General features: G+C 41.3%; 1 protein-coding gene across 1 annotated transcript in view; it reads right to left on the bottom strand.

Moving 5' to 3' along the window:
* Nucleotides 1–16,798, bottom strand: part of ARMC3 (armadillo repeat containing 3) — a 115,734-nt gene that overhangs the window by 29,404 nt on the left and 69,532 nt on the right. The window contains exons 11-16 of the mRNA XM_001097654.5: nt 11,183–11,432; nt 6,918–7,054; nt 5,447–5,615; nt 2,481–2,578; nt 771–869; nt 214–330 (exon numbers count right to left, since the gene is read on the bottom strand). Of these exons, the coding sequence (XP_001097654.2) occupies nt 214–330; nt 771–869; nt 2,481–2,578; nt 5,447–5,615; nt 6,918–7,054; nt 11,183–11,432 (870 nt within the window). The remainder of the gene's footprint in view (nt 1–213; nt 331–770; nt 870–2,480; nt 2,579–5,446; nt 5,616–6,917; nt 7,055–11,182; nt 11,433–16,798) is intronic.

The following is a 16,798-nucleotide window of genomic DNA, read 5'->3' as shown; positions in this document are numbered from 1 at the left end:
GACCCGAGTTTTTGGCCAGAGCCAGAAGACAATTCTCTTCAGGTAAGTTTTAAAGAGATGGTAAGAGACAAAAATCAAGTTCCTTTTTAATTGCATCTCATGAGTCTTGCCTGGTTCAACACAGTGATGTTAGAAGAAAGCTTCCTACTGAAGAGCCACCCCTCCCTTCCACCAGTCTGGCTGGGTAATGAGGAACTCAGGACACTTTCTTACCTCCATCCTTTTTCTTTGGTGGCGCTTTTGCTGACAACAGTATTTCGTCCAGAAGCTGGCTCCGATTTGTCTTCTATGGGAGATCCAAATCCAGCACTAAAATGATAACTATTTTTTCTTGTCATTTGAAAAAAAACCACAACCAATTTCAATCATATGGAAAATAACAATACATTGCATTTGCATTTAGAGCTTACAAGGCATTTTTACTTCATTATACAATTTTTATTTCATTATATAATTTGATTCTTTTCCCCATCATGAAGCCAGGGACCCGGCGTTATTTCATCCACAGCTAAGAAAAGGAAACCCACACAGACACTAAGTCATGTGGCCCAAATCACTGCAGGTCCACAGGGCGAAATCGAATGTGAAACCAGATTTCCTGGCTCCCATTCCAGAGATCTTTCCTATAGCAATGTAAAAGGCAATTGTGCAACTGTATTACCATAAGAAGAATAAAAACCAAGTTGCCCAAATCTAAAATCTAAAACATTTTTTCACACTCAAATTGAAGGGAAAGTTATTTGCATATAGATAAAACATCATTTTCTTACTTGGTCTTTTCTTTACTTGATCTTCTTAAGGAAGATGAAGAAGAAATACTTCGTCCATAACCAACATCTGATTTATCTTCCATAGATGAAGGTGGAGAACTAAAATTTTACACATTTAAAATTATATATAGATTACAATAATCTATTTGTCAATAGATTATGGTTTTAGTCCACAAAACAGATTTTTTTCCAAAAGTCATAACTGGAGCTGACTTTTTTCTTTCTTTCTTCTTTTTTTTTTTTTTGAGACAGAGTCTCACTCTGTCGCCCAGGCTGGAGTGCAGTGGCACAATCTCGCTCACTGCAAGCTCTGCCTCCCGGGTTCACGCCATTCTCCTGCCTCAGCCTCCCAAGTAGCTGGTACTACAGGCGCCCGCCACCACGCCCGGCTAATTTTTTGTATTTTTAGTAGAGATGGGGTTTCACCGTGTTAGCCAAGATGGTCTCAATCTCCCGACCTCATGATCCACCCACCTCGGCCTCCCAAAGTGTTGGGATTACAGGCATGAGCCACCAAGCCCAGCATGGAGCTGACTTTTAACAGTGACATACTATTTTTGAAGTATAAAGGATAAGTTATTTTTTCTTTGTTTGTTCTTTGAGACAGGATCTCACTCTGTCGCCCAGGCTGGAGTGCAGTGGTGCGATTATGGCTCACTGCAGCCTTGACCGCCGGAGCTCAAGCGATCCTTCCACCTCAGTCCCCCAAGTGGCTGGGACTACAGGCATGTGCCACCATACCCGGCTAATTTTTGTATTTTTTGTATAGCTGGGGTTTCATCGTGTTGTCCAAGCTGGTCTCAAACTCCTGAGCTCAAAGGATCTGCCTGTATCAACCTCACAAAGTGTTGGGATTATAGGCGTGAGCCACTGCAAAAAGACTATTATAAAGCCTTTCGTAAGCTAGAACAGAAATTATTTGTATAAAATGTATCACATAAATACTATATGGATATATAGATATACATGATCTCTCTTTTTTTTTTTTTTTTTGAGACGGAGTCTCACTCTGCTGCCAGCCTAGAGAGCAGTGGCAGTGCAATCTCGGCTCACTGCAACCTCCACCTCCTGGGTTCAAGCGATTCTCCTGCCTCAGCCTCCCGAGTAGCTGGGATTACAGCTGTGTGCCACCACACCCAACTAATTTTTGTATTTTTTAGTAGAGACAAGGTTTCACCATGTTGGCCTTGATCTCCTGAACTTGTGATCTGCCTGCCTCCGCCTCCCAAAGCGCTGGGATTATAGGCATGAGCCACCATGCCCGGCCATGATCATTTTAAAGAAGACCATGGAAGCTTTAATTTTTATCTCTACCATTTACTTCTTATTTCAGAAGAAAAATGTTGGGTGGTAACTGTACTCCAGCACATAGTCCTGGAGAACTGTAAACAGGATTCATCTCAGTTTGCTGCTATTTACACTTTCTTCAATGACTCCATGGTAAGAGGCCTTGACTTCAGAACACACTTGAAACTGACTGGCAGTATGGAGTCAAAGAGAGAGCAGAGAGCACATTGATTTGCAGTGGTGGCTATTTCATGGTTATTCCATGTCAGGCTATGAGTTTATGAGCCGGTGTTTATTTTCATGGAGGTGCTAGATACAGGAGAAAAGAGTCTGGGAATCTTCACATATTCACATGTTGATGGAGAAACAACAACAACAAGCAGTGTGTGCTTCCCTGCTTCCCCTTTCCCTGCAAAGACTCACACATCAGATTTACTGTTGATTAAGAGTACAGCCCGTAGGTCACTTGGTTCTTGTAAGCAGAGCTCCTTCAAAGGCAACAGTTTGGTGCCGGGATTTATCTGTAAGATAATTTAAGGACCAAAAAGTAGTATCTGCATGGGTCATATTTTTGAAAATGAATACAGACAGAATATGTTCTCAGCTGTTTGCGCTGTCTCATTTCACACACACATACACGCACATGTACAATATACATACATAAAATTAGAAGTAGGAACCTGAAGCTTGTGGATGTTCTTGCCTTTGGGCAGGACAGATCCAGTTCCTTATCATCTCGATTGGTTTACACTCAGCTGTTTCATCCCATCATTATCATCTTGGCCCCTGGAAGTATTTGGATTGGCAAATCCATCTATATACCTAAGGGAGAACTGACTGCCTGCAAAAGTAACTGAATACTGGAACAGATGACTAAAAGTGTTGAGTGTATCTAAAAGTAGGCCAGACAAAGCCCTGTGCAGGCAGTTTCACCAGCCTGGAGGAATAGGGCTAAACTAGATGACTTCTGAGAACTTTGTCCAATTAAGTTATAGTTGAATCCCTTTCTCATCCAAGATACGTTTCATGGTTCTTTGGAAAGAAGGCAAGAGTGAGCCTTTTAAAATAAGATCGATTCTGTCATTCTTCTGCCCAGGACCTGCCATGGATCCTGTTCCATTCAGAGTAAAGGCCACATCCTTCCAATGTTCTCCAGGACTCACATGACCTGGCCTTCGTTAGCTCTCTGGTCTCCGGTCTGCTCTCCTCCCACTTTGCTAGGCCAGCTCTAGCTGCACCAGCCTTCCTGCTGTGCCTAGCACATGCCAAGCATATATTCACCTCATGGCACTTGCACTGGTTGTTTCCTCTGCCTAGAAAACAACCCCAGATTTGCCCAGGACTTCCCCAGCCCAAGATTTGCCCGGGACTAAGGCCCTCACCTCCTGCAAGTTTTGGCTTGGAAATGATCACTGTCTCAGTGAGACCCACCTGACCACAACTTCTAAAATGGCAACCGCCCACCACCTCAGGGATCCCCAGCATTTCAGAGCCCCTCACCCTGCCTCTGCCCGCTCTCATCTCCCTCTATGGCGCCTCTCATTTCTCTCTTTCTCTCTCTCTTTTTTTTTTTTTTTTCCTTTTTTTGAGATGGAGTCTCACTGTGTCACCCAGGCTGGAGTGCAATTGTGCCATCTCAGCTCACTGCAACCTCTGCCTCCAGGGTTCAAGTGGTTCTCCTGCCTCCGTCTCTTAAATAGTTGGGATTACAGGCATGCGCCACCATGGCTGGTGAATTTTTGCATTTTTGGTAGAGACGGGGTTTCACCGTGTTAGCCAGGATGGTCTCTATCTCCTGACCTCATGATCCGCCCACCTCTGCCTCCCAAAGTGCTGGGATTACAGGTGTGAGCCACGGCGTTCGGCCCCACCTTGGTTTTCTTAAAGCTGCTTTGTTCTGATGCTGCAACATTCTTTTAAAATTATTATCACTGAAGGAGACGGGCTTCCTGGGAGCGATTTCTTAGTGGTTTATGTGTGTTACAGGGTATGGCGGTGATGGCAGGAGGTGAAGGAGGCAGGAGCTGAGGGAGGCAGAAGGGAGAGTAAGAGTCAAGTTTTAGGCAAGCTGTTTTGAATTATTCAAATTTTCTCTAGTTCTCCGCTAGAGAGAGTGCTTCCTGCAACCGGGACTCAGTGATGTGACGTATGGCCCTGTCTCCTCTGCTTCTTGGAACCAAATTGGTCCAAGAAGGCTTCTGCTGTCAGCCTCACTCCCCGTGTCCTGAGTTCTTGCACCTGCCTGGAAAACCACACTTACAGCTTTTGCACTTCTGAGTTTTCCCGTGACCTTAGGAAGTATACAGTGTTCGTGGTGCTTGCTGTCTGAGCTCTGCCATCTTTAGCTCCCTTGTTCCTCTCTGTGATATATTTTTTTCCTTTTCCTTTTTCTTCCTGCACAGCTTCTGCTTGATCTTGGGAGCTTTTGGCAACCCTTAACATTTTTTGAAGTCTGCAGATCATATCTGCTTCCTAGTTTTGCTTAACATGGGATTTGTGGGTTTTAAACGTGTTCCCCATTCTCCTCATTGCTTTTGGTTTCCAGAAGAAGTAGAAAATACTGACTAAACCAATCATGTAAAAAGGGTCCTCAATATTTTAATTTCTAGCTTCTCACTTCTCTCAACATTCATGTAATAGAAATAATAGAACCCCCAAATTTTGAATGCTACTTTAAAAAAAAAAAAGACAGGTTGGAGGGCAGTGGTGTGATCGTAGCTCACTGCATCCTGGGCTCAAGTCATCCTCCTAACTCCTCCTGAGTAGATCAGACTACAGATACATGCCACCATACCCAGCTAATGTTTTAAAGTTTTTTATAGAGACACGGTCTCACTATGTTCCCCAGGCTGATCTCGAACTCCTGCCTCAAGTGATTCTCCTACCTCAGACTCCCAAAGTTCTGGGATTACAGGCATGAGCCATGTCACCTGCTCCTTCTTTTATACTTTTTTTTTTTTGACAGGGTCTTGCTATGCTGCCTGGGCTGGAGTGCAATGTCTATTCACAGGCACAACCATAGTGCACTGTAGCCTCAAACTCCTGGGCTCTTGGTCTCAAGTAATCCTCCTGCTTCAGCCCCCTGAATAGCTGGGGCTACAGGTATGCATCACCATGCCCACCCAGCTCTTTTTTTGTGTCTTACTGAAACTTGAGACTGCCACTGGCAAGCTGATTTAATTACAAGTAAGCAGATTCTAGTTAAAACTGAACGAAAAAATGCAAAATCTTATAACTAAAGTTAAGAATGAAGTGCTGATTTTCAAGTTTTCACCTGTAAAAATATATAAATTACATTAGGTGATTATGAAATTGCAATGTAATGGCATCAGGATTAACGACAAATTATTATTGTACATACTAAACTGCAAATAAGTGCTGTCACTTACCCGACCATAATCATAGAATCCATCGTTAATTATGTTACTTGATGACAAATAGCCAGTCTGGCTGTATTTCAGGGAAAGATTGTTGTTGAGCAACTTATTATAAGCTGCCTCACTGAATTTATTTCTCCGAGTTCCTGATAGGTTAACTTCTTCAAGGATATCTAAAGCCCTGTCAATAAAAGCAAAAAGCATTACTCGCTTTATACAAGCCATTGAATACTGAGTCTCCATTTATATACTGACTTCAGACCCTGAAGGAAGAATGGAGATGGAGCTTAAAGCCTCCCCCACCCTCTTAGATAAAGTAATACTGACAGAATTATGAAGACAAATCTGCCCTTCTTAAGGATACATATGCCAAGTAGTAACTCATGTTCAAACAGGTGAAAAGGACGCTTTTGGGGGAAAAAGTTCTTTGTTCATCTAAAAGCAAAATTAGTATTGGACCTCAACTTTTTCATCTAACTGGACAATATATGCAAAGAATCCAAATGTTTAGAAATTAATAAATGAAACCTGTCTATAGAAACTTAAAACCTGGGGCTGGATGTGATGGCTCATGCCTGTAATCCCAGCACTTTGGGAGGCTGAGGTGGGCTGATCACTTGAGGTCATGAGTTCGAGACCAGCCTGGCCAACATGGCAAAACCCCATCTCTATTAAAAATACAAAAAAGTAATCCCAGCTACTCGGGAGGCTGAGACAGCAGAATTGTGAACCCAGGAGGCAGAGGCTGCAGTGAGCTGAGATTGCACCACTGCACTTTAGCCTGGGCAACAGAGCAAGACTCTGCCAAAACAAAAAAGGAAAAAAAAGAAAGAAAAGAAAAAAGAAAGAAGAAAGAAAGAAAGAAAGAAAGAAAGAAAGAAAGAAAGAAAGAAAGAAAGAAAGAAAGAAAGAAAGAAAGAAAGGGGAAGTGAAGGAAGGAAGGAAGGAAGGAAGGAAGGCAGGTGAAAGAAAGAGAGAGAGAGAGAGAAAGAAAGAAACGAAACAAAACTTAAAACCCTATTCGCCGATGTGTTAAAGGCAATAAATTCATCTGCTTTTGGTCAACAGAACTGATTGATGAGGGTGGTGAAATGTGGAATTCTGGTGAAGGTTTGAGATGGGTGAGAAAGAAATAGAGGTGGTAGACACAGCTTGCACATTTAATTTTAGCCTTGAAAGTTGGGAGACAAATAGAATTTGTTTGGCAGTAGCAGAAGAAAGTAAAAGAGAAGCATTCATCAAGGTAAAGGGGTTAGAAAAAAATATTGAAGGTGTTTTTTTCAAGGGCAGTGAGGGAGCGTTCAGATGCGATGAATGGGGACCCCTCTGCCTCCAAGCCAAGGCATGCCCTGGGAACATGCAGAACTTCTGTGGACTGAGAGAGCAGTGGAGACTTGGCTTGGAATTCTTTGGGCCTGAAGAGTGTGCCTCTCCATCTTCTGCTCTTCATCTGAGCCAGAAACTTGAGATGGCACCCACTCACCCGAGCCTGCATAATTCATTGGCCGTCAGCTCGTCACCAGCACAGACCATCACTGCCCAACTGGCGTGCTTCCTCACTTCATCGTTCTTGGAGCGTAGCAGCTCTACCAGGGGCTCCAACCCACCAGAATTTCTTAACTAAAAGCAGAAACCAAAATGTTACACATTGAGAGTATAGAATGTAAACTATTTGTGTTTCTGAAAAAATCTCATTATTTGATTGCTAAAAAGTTTTAACTATGTAAAAATGCTTTAGAATGTGTCTATCTTTAGGTTTATTAAATTCAGTGGGGAAAAATCTATTGCAAACCCTTACACGCAGGAGCCCGGTTTTTGGGCCCCAGGAAAGTATCCCAGGGAGGTCATCCTGATTTTACGTGGGACGGGGACTGCAGCAGGAGTCTATCTTCTCACTTCCCACATGTGGGATGCCCGATGCTTATTCACTCTGCTCCTGAACACTGACTGTTCATTTGGCTCTGTGATAGACAGAATAAGGGGCCCCCAAAGATGTCCTCATCCCTGGAAGGGACTCTGCAGAGATGATTAAGGGTCTTGAGACGGGGAGATTATACTGGATTAGCCAGGAGGTTTCAGTGTAATCACAAGGATCTTTACAAGAGGGGGACAGAAGATGCTGGAAGCAGAAAAAAGAGACGTGATGGAAGCAGAGGTTGCAGTGATGCGCTTCGAAGATCCAAGGAGGGTCACAAGCCAAGCAACGTGAGAAGCCCCTGGAAGCTGAAAGGGCAAGGACATCAGACACAGCTTCAGACTTCTGACCTCCCCAACCATATGATATTCGATTTGCATGGCTTTAAGCCACTAAGTGGTGGTCATTGTTACAGTGGCAATAGGAAGTTAACACAGTCCCTCAGGTTGAGGCTGGATGAACCGATGCCAGCCAGGACCCCTCATGTCACTGTGCATGGCCACTAAGTCAGCACCACAGCCAAAGCAACACTCAAGCAATTCTCCAGGGAAAGACCCATCTTTGCTATCCATACACAGTGTCTTCTCTTCATTTCTCAAAGGACTGAAGAGGAGAAGAAAAAGAAAAGAATTGGATAGAACTCCATTAATTACATAATTAAAAGACATCACTCATGTATAAAATTATTCCAATCAGAAAAAAAAAGATTGGGCAGAGTTCTTGTCTCATGTCTAAAATGTAATGCTGCATTATCTATGCACCTGGAGGATAAAAAGAATGTTCTTATTCCACCAGCTTGAATGTGTAGTATCCTAAGGCAAGATCCCCGTGGAATCTGTTCCACTTTCAGTCACTCTCATCGCAAACACAGGGGCCCTGGTGGGGCTTACGTGTTATCACACATTACTTGGACAGCTTAGAAAGTTCACTTGAAGCATCCTCATGCTTAGCAAGGATAAGGTATAATACGAGCTAGTAATCTAACACCACATGTCTTTTAGGCATATATTTAATTTATTCATTAATTCCTCCATTTATATGTTCACTCATTCATTTAACAACTGTTCATTCAGCATATATTATGTGCCAGGTATATATTAATGACACGAACACAGGGATGAAAAATCTCAGTTCCCTTCCCTAAAGTCTCAAGGAGCTTGTAGTCGTTTACACAGAACCATAAAATTCAAAAAAGGAAGACAAAAGTTGCAATGGGAGCATAGAGAAAGATGCACCCTAGTTTGAAAACTGAAGAAAGGCCTCCTAGGGGACAGGAGGGTAGAGCTGGATTTTGAAGGAGAAATAGGAATTTATCAGGTGGGGGGAAAAGGGAGAAAGCAGGGAAATCAAGCAGGTATAGCTGTGAGAGCAGAGCATTCTGACACAATTACAAGCAGTGTGGCATTTCTGGAGTGAAGAGTTCCACCTGGACAGCGTTGGAGCTTACACCTTTAGGTAGGCAGGTGCAGGTCACGAGGGGCCCTGCAGATGGCACTGAGCAGCTTAACGTTCCCATTGAGGATGTGCAATGCTGTGACCAGGGTCACAGGTTAGAAAGATCAGCCTGGAGCCAGAAAGGGGAATAGGAGGGGAGGGAAAAAAGTAAAGGGTCTCCCGCATATTCCAGGAACTAGGTGGGTGCCCCTGCAGGCTGCATGGAGGTAGAAGCAGGACCCTTGTTTGTCACTGTGCTCCTGATACCCAGCAGAGCACCTGGCACGCAGTAGTTGGTAAATACATATCTGGTGTCTACCACTACCTGAGTGGGTGATCACAAATGAAGTGAGTCAATGGGAACAAACAAGGGAGACGGAATAGAGATCAAAGAGACAGAAGAAAAAGATTAGGCAGTTGTCTGAGCAGACAGCATAGTGTGAAGCATGGGCTCTAGACCCAGATGTATTCTCATATCCCTGACTCGCCTCTTACCAACTCTGCTTTGAGCATATTTCTTTAAGCCTCATTTTCCTTATCTGTAATATGGGGATTACAAACATACCTATCTCAAATGAGGCTTAAATACATGTAAAGTGCTTAGCACTGGCACATAGCAGATGCCCAATAAACATTGGTTTTGTTATTTTTATGGGACAGAGAAGAACAAAGTCCAGGCTGTTCAAATGAGTGCCGTGGTGACATGAAAATGTGAGAAAATTGAGAAAAATAAAAAGATGTTTGTTGATTTAAGTTCAGTTGTATTTTTATTCTTTTAGGAGGTAGAGTCTTTTTGTAGAGATGTGGATCTCTCTATGTTGCCAAGGCTGGCCTCGAACTCCTGGCCTCAAGCAATCCACCTTCCTCAGCCTCCAAAAGTGCTGGGATAACAAGCGTGAGCCCCCGCACTTGGCCTAAATAAAGTTTTTCTGAAGATTTAATAGGATCACCATAATTATTAAGGACATTTTTATATAATACATTTTCAGATAAATGCAGTTGTATGTTTTAAAAATAAGAAATATAAGAGAAACACAAGAGTACATATAACCCACATGTATAATTTAAAGAGTCCTAGTAAAAAGCACACCTGTTTGTCTACTATCCAGCTTAAGAGATGACCATTTCAATGACACTGAACCCCTGGGTGTTCTACCCAATTACATGCCCCCCTTTCTCCCTACAGAAGCAACCACTTCCTTGAATTTTGGATTCAGCATTCCCTCAATTTTCTTTATAGTTTTAACTTATATGTATGCATGCCAAAACAGCATAGTGCTTAGCTTTGCATCCTTTTGAACGTTACATAAATGGAATCATAAGTATGTATTTTTCTACAATTTGTTTTTGCTTGGCATAATGCTTGTGAACTCATCTCTGTTGACATGTGGGGCTGTAGCTCATTCATTTTCCCTGACATGAGATTCTATTTTATGGCTACAGCACAATGCATTATCCATTTTCTTAACAACTGGACAATCGGTGTGTTTTCAGTTGTTTAGATATTATAAACAATGCTTGCTGGTACACAGAGGCAACAGATTCTCTTAGGTTTATACTTACAAACAGAATTGCTGGGTTTACAAGGCATGGCCACCTTCTTTTATTTTTATTTTTATTTTTTTAAATTATTATTATTATACTTTAAGTTCTAGGGTACATGTGCATAACGTGCAGGTTTGTTACATATGTATACTTGTCCCATGTTGGTGTGCTGCACCCATCAACTCGTCAGCACCCATCAACTCGTCATTTACATCAGGTATAACTCCCAATGCAATCCCTCCCCCCTCCCCCCTCCCCATGATAGGCCCCGGTGTGTGATGTTCCCCTTCCCGAGTCCAAGTGATCTCATTGTTCAGTTCCCACCTATGAGTGAGAACATGCGGTGTTTGGTTTTCTGTTCTTGTGATAGTTTGCTAAGAATGATGGTTTCCAGCTGCATCCATGTCCCTACAAAGGACACAAACTCATCCTTTTTTATGGCTGCATAGTATTCCATGGTGTATATGTGCCACATTTTCTTAATCCAGTCTGTCACTGATGGACATTTGGGTTGATTCCAAGTCTTTGCTATTGTGAATAGTGCCGCAGTAAATATACGTGTGCATGTGTCTTTATAGCAGCATGATTTATAATCCTTTGGGTATATATCCAGTAATGGGATGGCTGGGTCATATGGTACATCTAGTTCTAGATCTTTGAGGAATTGGGCATGGCCACCTTCTTTGCTAATACACCAAACAAGACAAGACAATGCCAATTTGTTTTCCACTGTTTTACCAGTGTTGAAGGACTTAAACGATAGGTAGGTCCAATCACTTAAAAATGTTTCAGATGAATTCACCAATAGGTACTAACCAGAAAAATGCGAGAACACATGTTATTAAAATCCTCACCTCTGTCCGGGCCTCAACGTCACACGCAGTTGCGGCGACGGCGAGAGCAGCTTTGCTCTGCACGACTGTGTTTGCAGAACGCAGTGGGCTGATGATGGCATGCATGATGTCGTGATTCTGTATGTTCAGGCGCAGGGGCTCCTGCATGGCCATGTTCGTTAATACCGTAGCGGCGTTGGCAATGGCTCCATCTCGTTTACTAGACAGGACGTTTATTAATGGATCAATACCATCAGCTTCAGCAGCAGCGCTGAGTAAATGAAGGAGAAATGAATGTGATTCATCTGAATTCAAAAAATTATCTTTGGAGCATGCAGCTGAGCTGCTAAAACAAATGAGTACAGAAATACAATTTTAGAAATAAATTAATTTGCCATGCAGTGAACCCAGAATCGAGCGCTAGTGATTTAAATGGAGTCTGGAAAATTTTGAGCTATGAATGAATTTAAATAATTCTTTTTCTACTTGTACAGCTTTTGGTTATAGAAAAATATATCATTCCTACTTTTTAGAAACCTCAGAAATAGATGACTACTACTTCTTAAAAAAATGGTACAACCATTATTATTATTTTTATTTACTTATAAGACCAGGAAATTCTATTTAAAGAAACTCTTATATGATTCCACACATGAGCCATAACATTCTTAGAAAGTTTTCTTGAAGATAACATATTCCTACCAATTAAGAAAACAAAAGCCTTACAAAGTAGGAACGAGTGAGCATGGGAACTCCTGATTTAAGTTAAAATTCATTGGCCTGTCTTCCTCTTCTTCCAATCAGGTTGTTAACTGTAGGCAAAGGTTCACAGAACCAGCACATCATTCTGCATGAGAATACTGCTTTTACAAATTAAACGTTAAAGATCAAAGTCATGATATGGATGTAAATAGATAATTTTAGTAATGTAGGCATATTCAGTTATTAAATTTCCTGTCTCTAGTATAAAAAGACTACAGTTACTATTAATATACTAACATTTTTTCACAATTAGGTAACCTGAATCTTCTTTTAAGAGCACAGAATAGCCCTTGTTTTTTGAGCACCCGGTTTTCCCAGGCAGTCTCCCATGCAAGTTCTAGCCAGTCCCTACCCTGCTTAGCTTCCAAGATCAAGCCAGGGTCAAAGGGCTCCAGACACCAGCTGTCTTGGTTTTGAAAATCAGTTTAAAGCTCATAGGTAGTAAAAATAAAAATGAGAGCATTTTAATGAGTGGGAGATAATTTAGTTATGTTCTTTAATGTTTGGAAGTGCTATAAATAGGAGATGGTCCAAGCAATAAGGTAAAGAGAGCATCCTGGTTTTAAAGGGAGACCCAAAATTCTGTTTTCAAAATCCATTTAAATCATCATAGTAATAGAAGTCAAGACAGTAAAAATACTTAGATGTCAATAATATGAATATCTCTTTTACGTTTTTGACACTTTTTTTCATTTAGGATTATATAAGAATAACCACAATTAAAAAAAAAATTGAAGCTATATGATTCAGCCCATCACCCTGTATTGTGATGAATTAAATTTGGTACTGTCACCTCAATTTGCTTATTGTGAAGGAGGACACACAACCTCAAGAAAAGAAGTTATGACAATCGTCCATCAGAGAGGAGGTAAATGAAATCTCCATAAAAAGACTGGTAGCCGTAGATGTAAGGAGGCTGTGGCTGTGGCACCAGCTCTGAAAGAAACTGAACCACAGTGACTGGGCAGGAACGTAATGAAGAGGGACAGCAGCTCTGGAGAATGAAGGGTTCAGTTGGTGTCACCCTCGCAGGACCACCTCCCAACCTGGCTTATATAAACCAGTCCATCAAACACACCACATCCCACAAAGGCAAAAGCAGAGCCTCGCTTCATTTCTACTCATTCTCCAGTCCTTGTACATTTAACCCTTCTTTGGTATCTCCCATTCTTTCTCTAGGATGACATCCCTTAAAATTAAAATTTGGTTAGATGACATGTAACCAAAATTTACGTCTACAAAAATATCCAAAGGCCCTGCATCACTCACTATAATAGCCCAGGGGTCAGCATTTAATTTCCTTTCCTAGGGGATAAAATAAGCATTCTTAAGATAATTTCACTTTTCATCTTCTCTCCTATTATTAATTGGCATGGTGTTCACTAGGTTCTATGAAAGAGGGAAAAGTTGGAGGTTCTAATATATTAGTTTATCAGAAACATCTCATATTTTTACAATGGAAATATTGAATACTTTTTACAACTGCCAGCAAAAATGTTAAATTATACATATTTTCTAATTAATAATATATACTTAACCTCCTCAAAAATCATTTTTTTCCTTTAACTTATTTTTCAGGTATTTAATGCAATCAGCCCCTTAAACCAAATACCTTGTATTTTTTAATCATTGTAAACATGCCTTGGCCAAAATGCATGATTCCTTTGTCACTTGGTGGTTTTCCTTGAGAATGTTCACTTTTTAAAACATCCTGGAGAATTAAGAAAAAGCATACAACTGCAGGGTACTTCAATGGCATCCAGGATAGAGGCAGAAGTATTTTAAGTAAATGCATACCATAAATTCTCAAAGACTTTGTCTTTTGTGTGTACCAGGGAGTTTCTGGAAAACTAAGGGAGTTCGCAGGGTCATACATCATCTTTTTCGCTTGTCTTGTAAACTAAGAAACTAAGAAAAATTAGATCATGGAGATACAGGAATTTACATCAGGTTTATCTGAACGCTCAGCCTTTCTGCTTTGATTTTGTTTCTTTTTTTCTCCTCTACAAAGGCATGTTTTGACTTGGTTCATTTATATCTCTACCTTCTGCTCTTTTCTTTGCTCTTCATGGAGATAGTAAAGGGAAATGCATAAAATCCTAGCTGTTTAAAAAACCAAAGATTCTAGTACACAGTGGAATATAGCTTTTACTAAATTGAACATAAATGCCAGCACAGAAAGATGAATCTTGCAGGCACAGCTGGCACAACCTGCATTATCTGTACATATTTGCCCATAATTTGCTATATGCAGCACTAAGTCTAAAAAGAATAACTGAGATTAACTTATTATGGTGGAAAATTAAACTATTATTCTTACCTTAAAAAAACTAATTTTATATATAGAAGTAGAGTGCAGAATTTGTGCTTTAAAAAACAAAAAAGAATTGAACAAAATTCTTTTTAAACAAAATTGTTTGTTTAAAAAACCAAAAAGAATTGAATTAATTCTGTTTATTTCAAACCTCAGACATTCTGTTGTATTTTTCCCTGTACACAAGCTGCAGCCTGTCATATTTTTAAAACACATTTCGGTTTCCCAAATAGTATAGCATTATCCAAATGAATGGGATGGAAGTCAAACTGCTTTGTTTTAAAATCCAGAATTATAGGGCCATATGTCATCACAATAATTTGAAAATATTTTCTGATATTTACTATCATTAGTCTCCATCCAGTTGGAGTTTAATCAAGTAAGAGTTTAAAATGTAAATTGGGAAAAAAACAAACTAAAAAACAAATATGGGAATGTATAAAAACATCTGTTTATATCATTTGATATATGTAAACAGAGGTGAAGCTTGACATGCCATGTGACGTCAATCTATTAGCAAGTCCTGACTATTTTCCTCCTCCATGTTTCTCAGATCTCTCCCTTCTCTCATCCTCCACAGAATCCAATTCAGCACCCTCTCCTGTGGGCTGATATCAACAATCTCCTGAGAGGTCTCTCCTCACCCCCTCCAGTCCTTCCTCCGTCTTACAGCTAAAGTGATGTTTTCAAATTATAACCACATTGCTCCCTACTTAAAACTTTCACAGTTTCCCACTGCGTATGATAAAGTTCCCAACTTTTCTGTTCTATTTTTAAATTATTTTTCTAGGGATGGAGTCTTGCTATGTTGCCTAGGCTAGTCCTGAACTCCTGGCCTCAAGCAATCCTGCCACCTTGGCCTCCCAAAGTGCTGGAATTACAGGAGTGAGCCACCACGCCTGGCCTACCCCCAGATTTCTGACATGGCCTCTGAGGCCTTACACAAGCGCCCCCCACTTCTCACACCAGCCCCATGCACCCCCCGCCCCCCGCTCTGCCCTCCCCCACCCCAGGCCGCCTCTTCCTGTTGCTCCGTGCTCTAGGCTTCTCTTGCAGCCTTCAATAGGCCAGGCTCTTTCCCACATTAGGGCTCCCCAGGGCTGTTCCCATTTCCTGACATCCTCTTGCCCCAGGACAATGCCCAGCCCTCTTTCACAACTCAGCATATATGTCTTTTCCTCAAGGAGGCACTTCTGGATCCCCAAACTGGATTTCTTTTTAACGTGAGCTCAGAGCATTTGTGTGCTAAATATACACATTTCTTTTTGTTTAAAAATATGATGTTCTGGCATAAATGTTTACATCAGAAAAAAGTAACAATTTAAAAATGTTATTTTGCAGCACTCATGAATGGAATTCAGCAGATTTTTCATTCAAATGCCCAAGCCCCACAATAAAAGAGCGCTTACAGAAAGGACACTAAGAACATCACTGAGGGAAAATTCAAACACAAATAGCGTCTATGGCTCACTAAAACTATTGTGCGACTTCATGTCTGTGTCTTTGCACTAGTGGCCCCTTTGTCCCAAACACCCTTCGCTATCCCTCTGGCACTTGTGGCTGGAGAACACTAGCTCATTCTTCACTCTCTGCTTACCTGTCCCTTCCTCTGCAAAGTCATCTGTGACCACCATGGCCCTCCTTGTTAATCACTCCCTCCTCTGTGCTATGTCTGTACCTGGTACATACCTCTTAGAGGTAATATTTGAGTCTCATTTATATTTTCGGTGCTGAGAAGATCAATATATTTTAATTGACTCGAATCAACTCAAGGTGAGTGAGCAGAAATCCACTGCCGGTATTGAGGAGGAGGGAGGGGGAAAGTGCTTAGCTCAGCTTTAAGTTTGCAAGAAGGGATAGGATCCAGCAACACTGGGATTTCCAGTTTTATCACTTACAGCTGCTCTTGAAATTGGTCCATTTCCTCCCTGCCCTCATGCTTCTCCAATTATACAGTGAGGTAAGTTTTAGATGGTATTCAAGAAATAAAAATTTGCACTTTAGACTTCTTGGGAATATATTCATCTCTTTTATCAAGGGATGTCTCTATTTTGTCTTTGCAGACATTGTTGACTCTGTTTATTTAAGTGTGCACCAGATGACACCATTTGGTACCTTTCAGAGTTGAATCCTTGCTGCAATTTGAGGTTCACATTCAACCCATCTGCAATGTCTGGTAACATGAATCAGGGGTGACCTTGGGCAGAACAGAAATCTGTTTAACAGAGCCCACATACAGGGTAATATGTGGAACCCGATGGAACAGATGGTGATATTGGCAATAAGAACCTTGTTTGTTAACAGTGATTACAACCATTCCCACCAGCATGACTTTTCATATGTCTCCGTGAGTTTTGTCACACCAAGGAAGACATATTGGTGGCAGACACGCTGCAAGTGGTCAGGGGCGGTGTGTACGCAGCAGCGACTCAGAGCTGGCGTTTTTAAGCCTTGCCGGCTGCAGGAAGTCTGGACAGGTGGAACACTGGACGTTATGATAAACAGGTCTCCCAGTTGTCACAGTCAGATTTGGAATGCTATAAACAGAATTCCTGACTCTT

Source organism: Macaca mulatta, chromosome 9 (assembly GCF_049350105.2).
Source record: "Macaca mulatta isolate MMU2019108-1 chromosome 9, T2T-MMU8v2.0, whole genome shotgun sequence".
In the NCBI taxonomy this organism is placed as follows: Eukaryota; Metazoa; Chordata; class Mammalia; order Primates; family Cercopithecidae; genus Macaca; species Macaca mulatta.
Note: the sequence above shows the minus strand (reverse complement) of the source record. Positions and strands in the feature narration are given on the sequence as shown.